Below are 17293 nucleotides of genomic sequence, written 5' to 3'. Positions count from 1 at the left end.
GCTCAAAACACCAGAATCCCCAAAAACATATTGATTACCAATGATGTCTCCACAGACTCCAGCTATTTGAGGGTAAACTGTACAAGATATGTTCCTTGAAGCAGAACTGACTGGGGGTTCCGCAGGAATACAGCTGGAAAGAAAAAGCATATGCTAGCTGCTCGTTCCACCTTGGGGGTTTATGCTGTGTTAACAGTAGTCTTCGATTATTTTTTGATACAGTAGAATTCCGATTTCTTGAGCCTTCGGTTTCTTGAACGTGCCGATAATTAAAGGCAAAACTAATTTTCCTTTCTCACTCACACAACTGCAATTTTATGACCAATCTCTCAAGCCTCTTGATTATTCAAGCCAATTTCCTTTTCCCAGGAGGATTGAAAAATCGGGATTGCAGTTGACGAGGGCTGCGTGGGTGAGTGTTGTCCTGAATAGGACTAATATTAACAGTGATTTATGTTTCGTCAAGCACTGCGTAAGTGGTTGGTTGTCAGAGGTTTTTTTGACGTTAGTAGATGCTATTAAGTAACATCTTCTAAAAATAAAAGCGGCTAAGGTGCTGTTAGAGGCCGGTGAGTAGATTTTGGAACTTAAATGAAATTAATGATGATGACGATGATGGCAATAACGACGACGACGGCGGTTATGATGATAACGATGACGATGACAATCACAGTTGATGAGTTACGATGACGCCGTCATCTTCAATTATTCTGCAAAGTCATCTTTACTATAAGAGTGCTCAAACTGAATGTTTAACAAATACTTGACTTGCCAATATTTTGCAGTTAATGTAAATCTTCATGCTGAATGCACTAAAAAGTGTAAAGTTTCATATCTTGTAACTATAGCAACCCGTCGCTTTTGTCACAATTAGCCAAAGATGAATATCGATCTAAGTTCAGATAAACGCCCCTGTCGAATTAGGGCCTTCCCTTGAGTTAAAAAAATAGTAAGGGTGCCCACCCCTCCACCATGAACGAAATAATAGTGAGCTTAAGCAACGAGAACGCTGACGTCCCGAACATCACGAACAGCAACTGGCAGTTCGATGTCTCCCTTGTTAGAACACTTTTGTCTCACACAACGAATCTGAACGCCTTTATTTTATCTCCCGCTGTGCGAATTTGTCCAATCAGAACACTGAAAGAAATTCCGGTTGCCATTTTTGACGTCCAGGACGTCAACGTTATTGTTGCTTAAGGTCCCTAATCATTGAATGTAAGGTACAGAACGATTTCCTCCCCAGAAATAAGAGGAGGGACTTTAAGACTTTAAGGGACATGAAGGGACTTTGAGAGTAACCAGTTTACCGGATAAAAATACAAGGCTATTTGGAAGCCAAACTTTGAAAAATGAAGTAAGCGCTCCTTCCCTGTCGAATTTAGCACCCCCTTTTCAATTCAAAAAGTTAAATACACGTCCCGGTGGTCAATTGGAGCATTAGCGGTAACTGAAGATAACTAGTTCTTTTGACACCACAAAGTTTATGTTGAGACTTACCTCGAGTTTGTTTCTTGGGAAATCGACACGTTCTGTGATGCTAAAAACAAGGATTAAAACAGACAAGTATTAATTCAAACAAGGATTAAAAAAAAAGAACAAAGGAAAAACCTTTGTTTTTGGTAGCTGTCCCACAAAGAAGATTTCTGCTTACAATGATCATTTTACCTATCTCAATATACCAGATCTGAAAAAAGAAAAAAAAACACTTCGTTTCAGTAGATATGGCTACTACGAAGTCAATCTACCCTAATGTCGTTTTGATTTTCCCGCTAATTCTAGCATTTGAAAACGAACCTCATTTTACAACTCTCTCTCTCTCTGGTAATCACACAACCACCTGGTACGGTTAATACAATGCACACATAACCCGAATCGACTGTTGAAATTCGTCAACACATACAAACTAAAAGCACGTTTACCCGACTTTTGTCCACACATGACCGATAGTAAACGGTTATCATCGGCTATCAATTAAGTTCGTCAAAGGGTACGAGCACTGAAAGCGCGTTTAAACGTCTTTCGTCTCACAATTATGACAGATCCTAAACGTTAAGATGCCAGTGGTCTCTATGTCACATATCAATAATTTAGCGTACAGGAAACTTCACAGCACTGAGACGGCCTTAGGATATCGCAATTGCCTTAGATTAGAAAAGATTAGTGATTTTACTGCTCCTTGATCTTTTCGCGGCATTTGATACTGTGGATCACTGTATCTTACTTTCACGCCTTTCTCGTCGATTTGTACTTGGTGTTACAGCATTGGAATGGTTTTCAATCATATTTGGGTCATCGCAGTCAGTTTGTAAATATCAATAGATCAACCTCCGAGCGTAATGCTCTGTAGTTTGGTGTACCCCAAGGGTCGGTCCTTGGCCCTCTTTTATACTCAAAGTACACCTCTCCACTAAGTGATATCGCCGCTTAGTAAGCATAAACTAAGGTTTTACTTTTATGCGGATGACACGCAGCTTTACGAAACATTCGAGACTTCATGGTATGGATTTGAGCAAGTTTAGGTTGGAAGCCTGTGTACGAGAAATTGACATCTGGATGTTTCTGAATAAGCTAAAATTAAATAAAGACAAAACTGAACTTCTTGTGATATCATCTTGTCACATATTCATGTTTGTGATGAGAGAGTGCTGGCTTCACCAAGAGCGGGAAACATTGGAGTTCTCTTCGACGAATCTCTGAGTATGGTTCCTCAGGTGACGGCAATGTGCAGTCCTCTTTCTATCATCTCCGTAAAATTAGGCTCATTCATAAACATCTCACCTTTGATGCAGCCTAGCTTCTTGTTCAAGCTCCTCTTTACATCAAAGCTTGACTACTGTAATTCGTTACTATATGGTTTACCTGAGGAAGTGATTAAACAGCTCCAACGTGTGCAGAACGCAGCTGCTCGTGTTGTTACTCTTTCGCCCAAGTTCTTTCATATTAAACCTGTTTTTGCGAATCTTCACTGGCTCCGGATTGAATTTAAAATACTTATTGTTACCTACAAGACTCTCCATGGACTTGCTCCAGCTTATACTAAAGATCTTCTTCAAAGTTACCTCCCGGCACGGGATCTTAGGTTTCAAAGAATTGCCGTGCCTGCTTTTGACATAAAAAGTTTTGGCCGTCGTGCTTTTTCTGTTGCTGCGCCGCTTCTTTGGAACAGTCTTCCTCAGCATATTAGGGATGTGGATCATTGGACATTTTTAAAAGACAGTTAAAAACTGTTCTTTTTAGACGCGCCTTTTTGAATTGATGACGTGACTGTGGTGTTTTGTATATTAAATTGTTTTATCTTTAGTATATAATTTGTAGTTTTTAATTGCGGCTTTTAAATTTTAACTGTAAATAGCGCCTTTGGACCCTTGGGAAAGGGCACTTTATAAATATCTCATTATTATAATTGTTATTATTATTATTATTATTACTATTATTATTATTATTATTATTATTATTATTATTAAACGGATATCATTGTAAACAGTCTCCAGAGTCGACTTGCCCTCAAGTCAACGTTTTTTGAGCGACAAAAGTCTACCTCCAGAGTGGACCACAGGTCACCCAGGCTCTGTGATAGTACCACAGTACGGTTCCAGTAAAATTACAGTGTTTGTATGGGGTAAAAATATCATCCTAAAATTTCTAGGAAATACTAAATAAAGATCAATAAAACTTACTCTGCAGTTAATTGTTGTTGTCCTTATTGCTCCAACGAAGTTTCGTGATCATTTGCCGTAATTTGTTCAAATTCACTCTATCTACAATAATAATATACAAGGTAGGAAACACGAGGTACCATTTTCGCCGACATGCTCTCATTCAACACAACTTTTTCCACAAAATTCGAACTCCAACGGAAAATAAACATGCCAGGATCGTAGAAATAGGATAGCAGCAGATATAGAAACCAATGAAGCTTTCCCAGATAGAGAAACGAATCCCACAGACTTTGACAAACTCGAAGAATATAATCCAAACACACCGAGAATACGCTCGCCGAAGCAGCCGGGCCAGATCAACGCGCGGCCAAGAAAATGAGGCCTGGGCACTGTACAAAAAAATTCCATCCCGGGAGTCCTGGGGTGACCTTTCTAGGGACCGATACATCATTTGTCCAAAGCCACCCTCCCCTGCTGGAAAATTATTTGACAGAAGGCAATTGTTCTTCCTAGCCAATCACAATTCGCCAGAGCAAACCCCGCACACGCGCCTAAATTTAAATGGCTAAAAAAAAGTAATATAATCAGGAGAATCTGCCGAGTTACAAGGCGCCCCATTTCTTTTACTAAGGAATGCAAAAAACAGTAATGAAACTAATGAAATAACAACGCGAAATACTTGCTAGGCGGGTTAAAAACAAGGTTGAACAAAAGGTAGATGATGACTGAGATACTGTTGCTGTGAACTCTCGTGCGAAACTATCGTAAATAAACGGAGAAGCTTACAAACTAATGTCAAAAATTATACAGAAAATTGCCACAGAATATGAATTGCGATAACTGAGACGAATGTGAAAGGCACGTGCACCAGTAAACAAAGAACTAACGCGATTAACATATTAGCGATTAATGCGGCAGTAACACGCCGACTTCTTGTCAATACAAGTGAACGCTCTATCGGTTAAATATGTGAACCATCGTGACACCTGTCTTTGAATTTGGTCCTGCTGTCCAAATGCCGCGGTAAGAGCCAAAATTCGCTTATATCTTTAGCTCGTTTCAAGTTTTGTAAATCCTCCTTCGTTGTTATTTCCTTTGCACTTATAACCTTGCCCTATGTTTGATAGACTTTCTGAGGACCAGCGCCAGGTGCTGAATATAGTTCGAGAGGGACATAACGTCTTTATAACAGGCCAGGGTGGTACGGGGAAATCGTTTTTGGTTAAAGAAATATATAAAGAGCTGACGAGATCGGGAAAGCGCGTGGCGATCATTTGTTCAAGTGGAATCGCAGGAACCGTATATGATGGGCATGCATCCACTGTCCACTCGTTCTACGGACTAAAAACAGCCGAGCTGCCTTGGGAGCAAGTGGTTAAGAGGTCAGTTTCAAACAGTGTAGTTTCTGAAAACGCCAAGAACATAAACTGTTTAATCTGGGACGAAGTTTCAATGTCTAGCAGGAGGATTTTGGAAATCGTCAATCACATACAACTAGAAATCACCCAAGGTAGGGAAAATTGTGGGGCGAAACCGTTGGGAGGGATTCAAGTGATCATGGTAGGAGAATTCACGCAGCTCAGTCCTGTTCCGAACTTAATGGATGATGGACAATTCATGTTTCGGTCTCCTGTGTTCAAGACAGCCATGCCTCACAGGTTTGAACTTAAAAAATTAATGAGACAAAACCAGGAAGAACAGGAGTTTTTAGAATGCCAGCGAGACTTAAGATTAGGGAAGTGTACTAAGAAGACCGAAGAATTTGTAACAAGTCTTGAGCGGCCACTTCCAGAAGACCTTAAAGAGGAAGCCATACACATATTTTTTAAGAGAGTGCCATCCCAAGTCTTTAATCGAGAACGACTCAACAGTATTGTCACAGATGAACACCGGTATGAGGCCACAGATAAGGGTGATACAAAGGACTTTTCTTGCCCAGCTGAGTATCACCTGCGACTAAAACCAGGATGTAAGGTGATGCTTATCTGGAACAAGAGTGACAAACTCAAAAATGGTACGGCGGGGAAGTACGTTGGGAAGGAAGGAGATACACTTGTGGTAGAGTTTAAGGATGTGGGAAAGGTGAAGTTAGGAAAGGAAGTATGGGAGAAGAGAGGAAGGCATGGGGACATTGTTGGAACCCGTACACAGTACCCAGTGGTGCTGATGTACGGGATCACATGTCACAAGGCTCAGGGGCTGACTTTGCCAGCTGTTGTTCTTCATTCCTGTAATGAATTTGTCCCTGGCCTTCTGTATGTGGCATTTTCAAGGGTGCAATCAGCAGCACACCTACAAGTTCTCAACTTTGCTTCAAGGCAGGTTATTCCTGCAGTCAAGGAGTGCATAGATGTTTGTAAAGGGCATCAAGGCGAGGTAAAAAAAGATCTTTCCTGTTGCCGAAATACCAGGCTTTCGGTAGAAGAACTAGCAGTCCAGGAGAATATAAACATTAATGAATTTGCAGCCACAGATGACACCCCTCACCTCACAGAAGAGTTAAATGAAGTATTTGAACAAGTCATTAGCTCATACTTTAAAAGAGAGGACCCAGCAGAGCAGATGCTTGACTTGGCAACTCTGTATGCTGTTCTAGCAGATGATCAATCACAAGAGTTCGTTCAAAATCCACCAGACAGTCTTAGTGTTAATGGCCTTTTGAAATCTATGGTGGTCCAAGAACCAATAACTGAGTATGCCAAATCAAAGAATCTGCTGATTCAAGAACTGTTAGATGAGCCAGATGATGATTTCGAAGTTATTGGAAAAGTTTTGTGGTGTAGAGCAGGGAAGATTGTTATAGAAGAAACGCTGAGTGCAACAGATGGTGATCAAATGCACATATCACCCCACCAGTGGACCCTAAATACAAGACAGCTGCACATGTTCCTAACAAGGTCACCTGACTTTATGTCCGACATGAAGTTGTTTTTCAAAGTAACTGAGCTATCTAGTTTACAACTAGCTGTTGGAAATGAGCTCATGATCGAAGTGTATAAGATTTTTATATCATCTCTGGCAGCACATGTTATTAACACCGAGGCAAGCCATCCCATGACAACAAGAGTAAAGGAGATGCCTAGTGAAGCCCTTGCCAAGGTTAGATATGTGGGAGCCTGGGCAATAACGAAGGTTCTACATGACAAACTGACTTACATAAAGCAGTTTATGAATTCAAGCAACAACAACACCCTGAAAAGTGTTAAGACTGCACTTTATCTTACCTCACTAATTGAAGAGAATTTGATCGCAAGTAACTTTGAGAACCTACAGGTCACGACAGCGAATCCGGAAACACTGACTGTCACAGAGGAGAGGCAGTACCGCTGCAGGGGGCTAGCACACATTGTAGACCCAGTCTATGAGTTCTTTGTTGACCTGGAACAGGCACGAGTAGAACAACTCAACAATGAAAAACTAACATCATCTAAAGAGAGACTGGTAGAGGACGCTATTATTGCAGTATCAAGCAATGCCAACTTACAAACCAAATGGAGAAGCTGTTTTCAAGGAAATGTTGACCAGGTACACGGTAACAGATAGTAGAAATAAAATTGCTAGGAGGTAACCAAAATTTTTTTGCCCCCAAAAATTAATGGTCCGGTTATGTATTAAAAACTTCATGAATTCATCACAGAACTGACCCAAATATTTTTGTACAACAGTAAAATTTGAACACTGTGTAAAGGAATCAGATTTTCAATGCATTTAATAATTATTTACTTCCATTATTTTGGTTTCTTGATTTATTCACAGGAGGCACTTAACACCATCTTTACACTGACAATTAAAAGGTATATGCGTGCTGGAGCAGGGCAGTTCCTTAGGGATTTTCGTCTCGCTCACAGGTAATAAGCTAATAGAGTATTCAGTAGTATTTAAATGAGACTTGTCGTAGTATGCACACTCAGTAATCTGATTGTGTTTCAAGTACTGTGATTGGTTTGCTCTCTTCGGATTCCCTGCCCCGTGTTGGGATTGAGTAATACCCGGTCATATCGATTTTCAATCAGGCATGCCCTAGTCTGCTACACGCAACGCTCCTTGTCACTAAAAACGCTCTAAGCGGCTGTGTGGCAGACTATGCCCTGCTGTTATCACTCACTTTATCCCACGATTATCGATTGACCTCGGATATAGCCTCCCACGCAGGCGTTTTTTTATCCCTCCACTGGGGAGGGATGAAAAACGAACTCCCATAAAAACGCCTGCGTGGGAGGCTGCCTCGGATACAGAGGGACTGGGAAAACGCCGTACAGGAACAAAATGGCTGGAGAGAACTGACAGGCGATCATTTTCGAGGAAACCCTTTCAAATGCGAGGAAATGTTTGAAAGATATCATTTTAAGGTAGGACAAAACTTAAAATAACGGTTTCTGGTATTTTTCAAATTCGTTTTGCAGAATTTTGGGGCTCGATCGAGCGGCTTTAACACCTCGAAGAAGTCGTTTTAAAGAGAACTCTGAGTTTCCAACCCAATAAATGGAAGTTATTTTGCTTACAAAGACAATAAAAGAAAATGTTTGGGAAAATTTATCTACAGGTTGATCCAAGTAATGAAAAGACAAAGAACTGAAAGACAATTAAAACGCTCACCTAATGAGGCCGTCTGCATAATGCTAGCGACTAACTATAATTATTATATAAGAGCGTTGCATGCTCACACGGCAAAAATAGCTGTACATTTATTTTCACGTGGGGTAGAAATTTTACTTTTTGATGATTCATTTTTTGATGATTCATTTTAAACCGTTGTGGTCACGGAAAGGATAGATTAACTAAGAGTTGGCATGCTTGAAAACGCTGTAAAGACGATCATGATGCATGAAACGATCTTTATTTGCGCATAATTATATTTTACATTTGTATTTACCCAAAAATATGGAATCTGTGACTTAAATTTTAGCTTCGACATAATTTCTTACATGTATTTTTGTCCCTATCCAAGAATGAATATTAATTTTGTCGTGTCTCTTTTCTGACGGCAGGTATTTTTTACAAAACACATTCCACAGCTCAAAATTGATTTAAATACAACTTTAACCTTTAGTTGAGTAACTTATTTCGTGGGTGGGGCGAAGGGGGCTAGCTATGATGTCTATAAATTAATGACTAAAATATTGTATTGATGAATTATAATTTTCATATTTGGCAATTAATAAATGAATAAATATCCCTAAATAGTGGGAAATAAGTGGACAGGGAATAGAATAAACTTGATCTTTTATGGCGCAAAATAGACATATAAAATTACTTCATAGGCTGAAAAGGGGAGCTGAACACAGGAAAAGAGTCCTAGAGAAAAAAAAGGAACTTGAAGTGCGAAAAGCTCAAGTGAAGATGGACGAAATTGCTGCAGACAGAAGTCCTGGGAAGGTGACAAGTCACAATCGTCTCTTAGGATACATAGATACCTATGGCGAAGCAGTGTTTGTCAAACTTTACAAAAAGGTAGAGCTTACTAAGCTTTCAGAGGCTTATGGACTTGAAGTCAGGAGTAGGAGTACAAAGGCAGATATAGGAAAAGATCTTGTTACTGCCATGAGGAGGGCTGACTCCATGCTAAATTATCATTGCCTGGATAATCTTACTGCTCAGGTTGAAATAGATGACACTAGCCAGCATATCCGCATCAGGTTTATCAGACAATAGGTAGTAAAACGGGGCCCACCTGGGAAGACCTTAGAAAAATATTATTTGCAGGAAGTTAATGCTAATTGTCTTAAAGGCCCACCCTGTTTCACACTATGAAAGTGTAGTTTTTGGTCTTTGATTGCTATCACTGATAGGAGTAAAGCCACTTGTGGCAGTGGTACCACTGTTACTTAATTGGCTAACCTTGAGACTGGGAGCTGTCCTAATTCTTTTTATGTAAAGTTAGTCTTCTCTTGAGTAAAAGGGTTTCCATAGGTATAAATTTGAATTGCTCCTAATAATGTTGCTGTATCACTGCACCTAGACTTAGCTTAACAAGCTTAATGTGTGTAAGTCAATTAATTACAACAATATTCCAATATTATCTGTGAGACACTGCAATCAAAGTCTCAGACTTTCTTTTTAACACTTAACATTCCTGCATTGCTTTTACGACTTATGGTGGTCTGTCCATGCCTTATAGAGCTTTGACATGCCTCTTGAAGGCGCCACGTTGGGTTGTTATTCTGACCATTACAGGAGCGTACCTGGCAGAAATGGTTCTCTACTATATCCTGGTTTATTATGGCAGGTTTTATGGTTGCATTTTTGAATTCTTTCAGCTTTGTGGCAACCATTCCTTGAAAACCATAAATCATTGATTGCAAGTCGAAGTACAGCTTCTCAGAGATAAACTTCTTCCCATCCCTGCCACTTGCAGTCTTCCACTGGCTCAGGAAATTTAGGAAGGAGCTCAGTTCTTGTAATCTTGTGTCGTTTAGGCTTGAAATGGTGAGTTTATCATTGAACAGCTGGATCATCTTTGAGCTGTGGCTCAGCAACAGTATAGTTGAGTCTACGCTCTCTCCATCCTGCCCAGGTGTACTCATTAGATGCCTCTTGTATGCCTAAAGTAGGTCAAAATTTCTTCATGTTAAAGTTTTTAGTAGGCTGGGATTTCAATACATTTGTATAGGGTTAAGGGGTAGCTAGACCAAGTAATTTACCAAAATTTGGGCTAAACATACCAGGCTGAGACTAAAGTACAGGTCACAATCCACAGGTCACTTCAAACATTACTATAGTCACTTTTCCATCAACAGATTTTCATAACAAATGATACATTGTAGTTTCTCCTGAGATTTGGTAAAGAAGATATTTGCTGGTACTGCATGTTTATCTGTAGCTGATGCATAGTGACCTGTAGCTGTTACCTGTGGATGTGAACTGTACTTGTGGTACGACATCATATATTTACACCTAGAAAAGGAAAAAGTCAATGGATGTACAATAAAAACGTAAAAGAAAGATGGAAAAGTGAACTGCTGTAAGAAACCAAATTTGATGTGGCATGCTTAGTGTTTATACAGAAACAAAGGACTTTATTACTTAAGAACATTATGTATGAGTTTCAAAAAGGGAACTTCCTAAATTGGCAGCTAAAATATGCAGCATGTGGTTTCTAGAGGAATGCTCCATGTATATACATATATATAAATTAATATTATTGTTATAAGTTGTCAGATACAAATTGAATTCAGGATCAGAGGTATGCATTTTTACATATATTAATATTATTATGTAGCTTAAATGTCGTTGCAGATAATATTGTTACTGGTATTTCTGCAAATCACATATAATAATATAATTGGTAATAGAAGAATTTAACCTATAGTACACTGTAACTGTCTGAACAGTTAATCATTCAATAAAAATGTCTATTTCGCTCAATCACTCTTTACAAGGTTGTTTGCAATTGTTTACATTACTAACCTTCATTAAGCTTAACATGTTCTGGTTAAGCACCTCTTCTGCCAAGTGATTCCTCATTTTGGTGCTGGGGTTTAAGTAAAAGTGTTCTGCTTTGAGCTTCTCATGAAGGGACATTGAGAATTCCCCTTGATCATAGCGGAAGGCATTGATAAAGTGTTCCCATACAATAGGCTTGTTGTTCCATTGAAGACATTTAGTTGATTCGCTTGTCTTTTCAAGTGAGCTCTTGAGAATATTATTTCTTAGTTTCTTAATATTATGCTGAAATGGGAAAAATATTTTGTTCCAAAAAGCCAGCATTAATAAGGAAATGATTTACAATTGCAAGTTGAATATATAATATATTTGGGGTCCTGTGGGCATACAATCAGATCCAAGTGGATTCTTGGCTTTCAACCACATGAAAAGGCAACTATGTTGGTGGTGTCTTGGTGGTCAATACAATATAACTTTTCTCCAAGAATTTTAATGAAAATAGGGTATAGTTCCCACAGGAGAGAAATGCTTTTGTTCTTAAAGCTAACACACCACAAGCATGGCCACCATGATGTCATGTGCAAACCAGCAATTAGCATGCATTGCCATTCTGTTGATCATTTAAAAGAGTAATTCATAATTAGATGTTCCTCTTTTGGTAACAGTTATCTTTTTATAGTTGACTACAGAGGGGCAGGGGGGGGGGACCTACTTTCAGTATTATACATTGGTCTCAGTAAGTGTTATCAGGCGCCTTGATTTCAGCTTGGCTCAGCAGATAACACTTACCTCATCCTTGATTATTCCAGATATCACAAAATCCTTATCCAATAATGGTTTATAACATTTTGAATGGATGTGACAGTTTTACCTTGGGATCCATTATGAAAATCATGGGGCAATTGCCATTATAGATATTTGGGGTCATAAACTTGTCTTTTATGGCTTCAGTTACATCAGCAAAGTGCAGCTTAATGAATTGGCGGTTCACTTCTGCACCATCAAGTATACAATAATACACCCTAGCAATCAAGGAGATATAAACAAGACATCAATATTATACACTCTCTGTTCTACAGGAATCCAACAACAAGCTTTCTTTGGAAAATGATTTGTAGCTCAGTGGAATTTTTCTCCACCATTAACCTCCTCCTTTCTTTACAAGAGACCAACGATTGCACACTATAATTGAATTCTCTGAAATATCACACATCATACAAATAATTTGGTAATGAAATAATACAGTTATTAAGATATTTACGTAAATCCAGTTTCAAGCATCTTTTTGACTCCTTCCCAGAAAATAAAATACAGTGTACTAGCAGTACAGCCACCAGATGGAAACTGTGCGATCGGAAACCTGAACCCACTATCTCCCAGGAAGTAAAATTGCAGGACATGTGTTGCCATCTTAGGTTCATCTGCCTTTCCTACAATTCATTAAATGAAAGCATGTCATTTCACTTGATCATAATTATTTCATTTTAATGTACATGTATATGTCTACCATTTTCTTTATTTTCCCTAGTATTTGGCTGAAGAAAATGATGCAGTCAAAATAGGACAGTCCCTCATTACTGATTGGCAAGAAGAATTTTTTTTTTAAAAGAATAACTTTTTCTGTTACTTTATAAAACATGTAGATGACTTTTTGGACAACTATTTCACTTTTGAATTGACTTCAGAAACTGATGATTTTATTGTAACCTGCATTATTGAAAATTGTTCACCTGACAATGCTTCCATGTCAGAGTGGATCTTTCCCAGTTCAACAAAACCGCTCAAGTGATGTTTGCCGTCTTTGATGACCAGCTCTATGTCCTCCTGGCAAAAATTCAATTCAAATATATTAATGTCACATGTTATTTCTGGTACATTGTTGACTTCCTTTTTTTAAAATAACAATGTATCTCTTACCTGGATTGTCATCTCATCAAGGACAAACCCTCCCCAGTAATCCTCTGGCTTGAGGTTATTCTTTTTTGCTTCTTCCATGCATAACTTAAGCATGTTGGCATTCCAGCCTGGCCGTTGTCCTCCCTTATTCTTGTGGTATCTTAAAGATTAAATAAAATATAAAAATCAACATAATTGTCACTGGGTTGCAAGCAATATGTGTCCTCTATTGAAGTTGTTATTGCACACTTTCTTTTTACTAACCTTATTGCCCGATTACTTGGCAGGTAGATAACCTCACGAAGTGTGTCAAGCACATGCGGATTTTTGACATAGAGTTCAATACAAAGTTTCATGATTCTAAAAATAAGAAAAGGAAAATGTTGCAATGCATCTTAAAGAAACTACTTATTTCATGTAGTTATTTATTTCAGAATAGCAATGTGAAATTGATTTATCCTCTGTTCCCATGCATGTCCATGTTTATACAGGGAACCAGGTGACCAGAATCTTTTTCTAACCCTGCAATTAATTTGCAAGGGAAGAGGTCATTTCCATATTTTAAAAGTCACCTGGATGCTGATGATCATCAAATGTGTAAGCCCTCGGAAGCAACCAATCACAATTTGGACCCCCACAGTGAGAAAATTAAGGATCATGATCAGATATTCTAAAAAATGACCAGTGATACTGCATCTGATTACTTAGGCTACTTACTTAGGATGCCATCTGTAACGTCTGTTGTTTGGTGTTTCCAAAATCTTTTTTTGTTCCTCCCAAAACAGGAGCATGTCATCAGGCACGTCTTTCTTCTCAACATTTTTCAGAATGCTGAACAAGTCCTCATGGTCTTCCACGTCAACTTCTAGCATCTCGGTCTGAATTTTCTCTCTCTTCTTATTCTCTGCTGTTCGCAGTTTCTGTAGATGTTCGACTTTAAAGAGGAGCTGCTCCCTTGACATGTACTTGTGGTTGCAGCTCTGTGGAATAAGGGGTCTATCCCTGCATTCTTCCTGACGAGAGTGTTTTCTTCTAAGATTATCTTTAGTTTTGCTGCAGATGGAACAGCATTCCCCTTTACTGTTGGACAGGAGTTTGCAATTAGAAGAAAACCCTCTCATCTGTGTTTCTTCGATACCATCCTCAGCGTATGTAACAGAGTGCTTTGATACTGGGTCCCCATGAACCTCGTCTGTTTCTTTCACTACGAAACCCTGGCAGACATAACTTCTATCAATGTAGTCCATCCAAAGTTTTATTTTGGCCTGTATGGACTCTGCATGAAATATTTTCTCCATGGAATCGATATCCCCCCTGGCCATTTGCCGCTTCTGGTAACTGATGTTGGTGATGATTTTGCCAGATTCTTTGCGCAGGTTAATGTCAGTAATCACAGTCTGATTGTCAAAGCGGACATTTTCAACGCGAACGAAGCTCATCGAGTCTGGCGTATGTTTGACAACACTCCACCCGGGTTTGGCGAGCTGCTGAGCATTTGTGTACATATGGCTCCAAGTGTTGGCTTTCGTTTGCGTCAGAGTTTCAATTCTTTTTCTGAGGCCCTGGAATACTCTAGTACGCACCTTTTTATCACCCATCTTCAAGCGCTTTCTGACGCTCTTCATTTCGAATAGTTCCGCGATTGCTCGGCTGACATATATAACAATACTAAAAGACGACTCTGAAGTCCCGTCAAAACCTTCATGAAGAACTCGTTCTTTGATTTCGTCGAGCAATACTGTATCGCTTTTCTCGCTCCTTTCATAGTTTTTCAGAATCCTGGAAAACATATAATGACATTTTAAAAACATCGCATTCAGATTTTTGTCTCACTCAGCTGAATGACCATTTCCGAACGCGAAGGCGACTAAAGGCAACCTCGGTTTACTTACCAAGCTTTCAAGGAGGAATAGAAGGTTGGACTTTTTTTTTCTACAGGACCAGGTTTTAAGTCTCCAGCAGGAAAAGGACGTTTCTTCCTTGATAGCGACATTTCAATCAAAATGGGGCGCCTTATAACTCGGCAGACTCTCCTGGTTATATTTATTTTTTTAGCCATTTAAATTTAGGCGCGTGTGCGGGGTTTGCTCTGGCGAATTGTGATTGGCTAGGAAGAACAATTGCCTTCTGTCAAATAATTTTCCAGCAGGGGAGGGTGGCTTTGGACAAATGATGTATCGGTCCCTAGAAAGGTCACCCCAGGACTCCCGGGATGGAATTTTTTTGTACAGTGCCCAGGCCTCATTTTCTTGGCCGCGCGTTGATCTGGCCCGGCTGCTTCGGCGAGCGTATTCTCGGTGTGTTTGGATTATATTCTTCGAGTTTGTCAAAGTCTGTGGGATTCGTTTCTCTATCTGGGAAAGCTTCATTGGTTTCTATATCTGCTGCTATCCTATTTCTACGATCCTGGCATGTTTATTTTCCGTTGGAGTTCGAATTTCGTGGAAAAAGTTGTGTTGAATGAGAGCATGTCGGCGAAAATGGCACCTCGTGTTTCCTACCTTGTATATTATTATTGTAGATAGAGTGAATTTGAACAAATTACGGCAAATGATCACGAAACTTCGTTGGAGCAATAAGGACAACAACAATTAACTGCAGAGTAAGTTTCATTGATCTTTATTTAGTATTTCTTAGAAATTTCAGGATGATATTTTTACCCCATACAAACACTGTAATTTTACTGGAACCGTACTGTGGTACTATCACAGAGCCTGGGTTACCTGTGAGTGGACAACTTCGTAAACGAACAAATAGAAACTCGTGAAGAAATAGTATACTTCCATTCGTAGTGTAATGGTCATAAGAAATTTCAAAACGCGCAAAATTATAATCTGACACGCCTGATTTCTTACTTCTTTCAAAACCATCGATTTACATATAAAACTACGACGTCACTTCGTCGCCATGAAAAACATGATTACGTGTTTTAGAAAAAGGACTCATAGGATCCAAAAACTGTGCTCCAACAAAGTTATCTTTAATTTATGGCACAATTTAATGTTTTTCGCCCCGCAGTGTTGAACCTTTTACCCTCTGAGAGTTAAATACGACACTACTTCCTCATGGAGTAATTCATGTGAAACATTACATGAAACGTATATTTTTTACTATAGTCGTGAATCAGCAATTGTACTTGCTAGCTAGAGAGGTAAAGGTCAGTTTTGAACGTCGTGCCACTGACGTGCCGAATTCAATTGATCGAATTGAATTAAATTCGACCAGTTAGCACGGCAGTAGTGCGGCGTTTGAAACCACGTCGTGCCACTGCCGCTTTGCAGTGCCACACGGCAGAAGTGAGACTTGGTTTCAAACGTCGTGCTACTGCGTACCGAACTCAGTTTATATACTACAAATGGATTTAAATAAGAAGGAAACATTTTAAAAGTTGATAAACCGGGTTTTCTATTTCTATGCTTTCTTTTTACGACACTGGATACTTAATTCGACTGATAAATTCGACGTCTGAAACCGAATGCATGCTGCAGTCGCGCTACGGTCGTTATACAGTCAAGCCAGTTTTGCATGGCTGAAGTAAGAAGTTTGAAATACGCCTAACTTTTTCTTTAAATCATTATACCATAAATTCCAAACTTACCACAGAAAGACAAGGTTACAACGTACAGGGCAGCAATAATGTGAAGATCACCTGTAGCCATTTTCACCAACGCTACATCAAATCACAAACCCATCTCGGAAGAACTCATGCAAAAAAAGGGCGTAAGTTAAGGTAGCTCGTACTAGTTTTCACGCGTGAGAGGTCCATCGCGCGCGCATCTAACTTCGTACGCACAAGATTATCAAGCAAATGTGGCGGCGTACGGCTATTTTTGGGCACGGTTTCTTTTGGCCTTTTTTTTTTATAAAATTCGCATTTATCATGTGCAGACACTATAAATACTGTAAAGTACGTATTTTTTAGTGAGAAAGTTTCTAAAGGAATACTCGCAAGCTTACTGCAATCGATCGTGACAACAACTGTGACAAAGAATGGGAGGAGAGAACAAGGACTCTCTAACTGTAAGAAAAACTACAAAAACAATAAACCAGAGTACTATAAAGCACAGTTAACCACACTTTATCTTCTCGCCTAAATTTTTGGATTTGGATAATGTTTAATCCACGACTGCTTTTTAGTGTCCTTTCAAGAACGACGATGAAAACTGAAAACTTTAAGTCCATTCGACGACAGTATAGTGCGAACAGTTTCGTCTATGCCACTTCGCTTCGTCTATTGAATGTTGAAAATTGAGTCCAGAAGGCGATATTTTCAGGCCACCGAGCGTTTTACTGAACAACGCGTAAATTGGACGCCATATAAAAATTTCTACTATTAAGTAAATGATATCTTG

At 39.2% G+C, this 17293-nt stretch overlaps 2 protein-coding genes and 1 long non-coding RNA gene across 3 annotated transcripts; all 3 read right to left on the bottom strand.

Moving 5' to 3' along the window:
• Nucleotides 1–19: 19 nt before the first annotated feature.
• LOC140924259 (uncharacterized) lies at nt 20–16956 on the bottom strand. Its single transcript, XR_012164226.1, has 3 exons — nt 16540–16956; nt 1501–1540; nt 20–133 (listed from the first exon to the last, which is right to left on the bottom strand). It is a non-coding gene; the product is annotated as an uncharacterized lncRNA (long non-coding RNA).
• LOC140924256 (uncharacterized) lies at nt 9683–13200 on the bottom strand. The gene is made up of 6 exons (XM_073374291.1): nt 12963–13200; nt 12776–12869; nt 12307–12475; nt 11917–12067; nt 11070–11330; nt 9683–10204 (listed from the first exon to the last, which is right to left on the bottom strand). The coding sequence occupies exons 1-6, from the start codon at nt 13053–13055 to the stop codon at nt 9707–9709; spliced, it is 1266 nt and encodes a 421-aa protein (XP_073230392.1). The 5' UTR covers nt 13056–13200; the 3' UTR covers nt 9683–9706.
• Nucleotides 13103–14934, bottom strand: LOC140924966 (uncharacterized). The gene is made up of 3 exons (XM_073374935.1): nt 14834–14934; nt 13659–14720; nt 13103–13301 (listed from the first exon to the last, which is right to left on the bottom strand). Exons 1-3 carry the CDS (start codon nt 14932–14934, stop codon nt 13103–13105), a joined length of 1362 nt encoding a protein of 453 aa, XP_073231036.1.
• Nucleotides 16957–17293: the final 337 nt, after the last annotated feature.

This window comes from Porites lutea, chromosome 14 (genome assembly GCF_958299795.1).
Source record: "Porites lutea chromosome 14, jaPorLute2.1, whole genome shotgun sequence".
Classification (NCBI taxonomy): domain Eukaryota; kingdom Metazoa; phylum Cnidaria; class Anthozoa; order Scleractinia; family Poritidae; genus Porites; species Porites lutea.
This window is presented reverse-complemented; position numbering and strand designations above follow the sequence as displayed.